A 1,929-nucleotide genomic window follows, 5' to 3' on the forward strand; every position below is an offset into this window, starting at 1 on the left:
TACTCGGTATTAAAAACGTTTATTCTCTAGCGTTCTCTTATTTAAAAAAAATATATATATATATATATTTTTTTTTTTAAGAGTATTCTCTAGTAGAAAATAATTTTGTTTCTTTGAGACACAAGTGTCACATGTACAGAATAGGTCAATGTCAGCGATGGGTTACTCCACAATTCTGTTAACATATTCGCGATCGGTAGATATTTTACGTTTTTAATACCGAGTACTGACGAATGTACTAAAATTCTGATGCTGGACATCGCAAACGTGTATCGTTAAGGGGAAGATAAAAGTTACAAAATATATTTTGAAGCATGAATGATGTAAATATGTAGTGCATAAAATAAAAAGATTTTCATGATTTCTTCATAGCCAGGAATAGAATTTGAAGTGACGCGAATTCACGTCAGCGGTCGCGAATGTGTTATCATCGTCGGACCTACCCTAAATAACGATGCGCATGGACTGTATTATTTATAAAATTATTACTCAATACAAAATAATACATTTCTTCAGTCAACAAACGTTACGTATTCACGATTAATCTCTGTCAATAATGGACTACTGTGATCCCCACGTTTTCATTTGCTGGAAAGCGAGCCTCGTTAAACGAGCAATCGTAACAGACTCTTTCTCTTTAAATCTGTTTATCTTTAAGTTGAGAGTTCACACGTGGCTTGGAGAAATGAAACTTTCTATAGGAGCGTAAGGCGAACTGATTTCTCAATAATAAACGATGGCGCAAGTCCTGTCGCGGTTAGATAGCGATCGCGTGTCTATGTAGAATGCATCAATCAAATTATGTATGAGTCATGCGAGCTGTACGAGATAGTTCGAATGATATGCACGTAAACTGTCTCTGAATAATTTCCATATTGCGTGCACCCATCCGCTTTGATTATAAGTTAAGAAGTCCATAAACCCAAACCCAAAGTCAAGCACAAGACGATGTCAACATATCAAAGACGTTATAAACGCACGCAGCTGAGTATGTGTCGTTATTAAACGAAGTAAAACAATACCTTAGCTAAAGGTCATTATGTTTACTCATCGCCGTTCGTCTATCCGAAATTCCTTCTTCCAAAACACTTTATAGTTTTCTTTTTCCTTAATAACACTCCGCTTCGTTTCTTCTCTTTGTTTTAATCCATCGATAAGAAGTTTCAGATTCGAAATTATAGAACACCGAATGTGGTGTTAACGAACAAAGAGGGACAGGAAAGGGATGAAAGAAAAAAAGAGGGAGCTATCGAATGATAAACATACGCAAGGGATTATTCTTCTCAACGATAAGAAGTTTCAGAATCGAAATTCACCGAATGTGGTGTTAACGGACATGGAGGGACAGAAAAGAGACAAAAGACGAAAGAGAGAGTTATCGAATGATAAACAACATGTAAGCAAGGACTTATTCATTTCGGAGCTCGCGTATCAACCCGATATCGCATGTAATCGCGTTACTTTCACTAATTTTCACGTGTGGAATGTCATTATAAAGAGAAGAAAAGTTTGAACGAGTACCAGCGATTACAAAACCGTACCAATTTACGAGTTCGGTAAACGGCCAAGTGTTTATAACTGGGAATTACTCACCGAGACAGATCAGAAGACAGAACACCTCCGTCTTCATCCTGACGGAGGAGAGGAGTAACTAGGAGAAAATAAGGTCTTTTCGTCGTATCAGAATCGAGTCACGGTTCTCCGAACGTGAAGGAATTGATGACTAGAGACTACTGGGCCCCATAGAGAGGGTCCCAGAGCCTTATATGCGGCCCCCACTTTTCCATTCGGCGAGGTTACAACACTCGACAACCGCGTCGAACTAAAAGAGAACCATTGCTCTTCGTGCATACTCGCATCGAACGTGTGCTCCGTTAAAAGATGCATCGAGTTAACTGTACACCAAGCGAGAACCTCGATGTTCCCAGC

The 1,929-nt window shown here is 38.8% G+C and overlaps 1 protein-coding gene across 1 annotated transcript in view; it reads right to left on the reverse strand.

Moving 5' to 3' along the window:
* Nucleotides 1-1,729, reverse strand: part of LOC128880737 (protein obstructor-E) — a 6,685-nt gene extending 4,956 nt beyond the window's left edge. The window contains exon 1 of the mRNA XM_054131120.1: nt 1,594-1,729. Coding sequence (XP_053987095.1) covers nt 1,594-1,630 — 37 coding nt within the window. The 5' untranslated portion in view covers nt 1,631-1,729. The remainder of the gene's footprint in view (nt 1-1,593) is intronic.
* Nucleotides 1,730-1,929: the final 200 nt, after the last annotated feature.

This window comes from Hylaeus volcanicus, chromosome 8 (assembly GCF_026283585.1).
Source record: "Hylaeus volcanicus isolate JK05 chromosome 8, UHH_iyHylVolc1.0_haploid, whole genome shotgun sequence".
Lineage (NCBI taxonomy): Eukaryota > Metazoa > Arthropoda > Insecta > Hymenoptera > Colletidae > Hylaeus > Hylaeus volcanicus.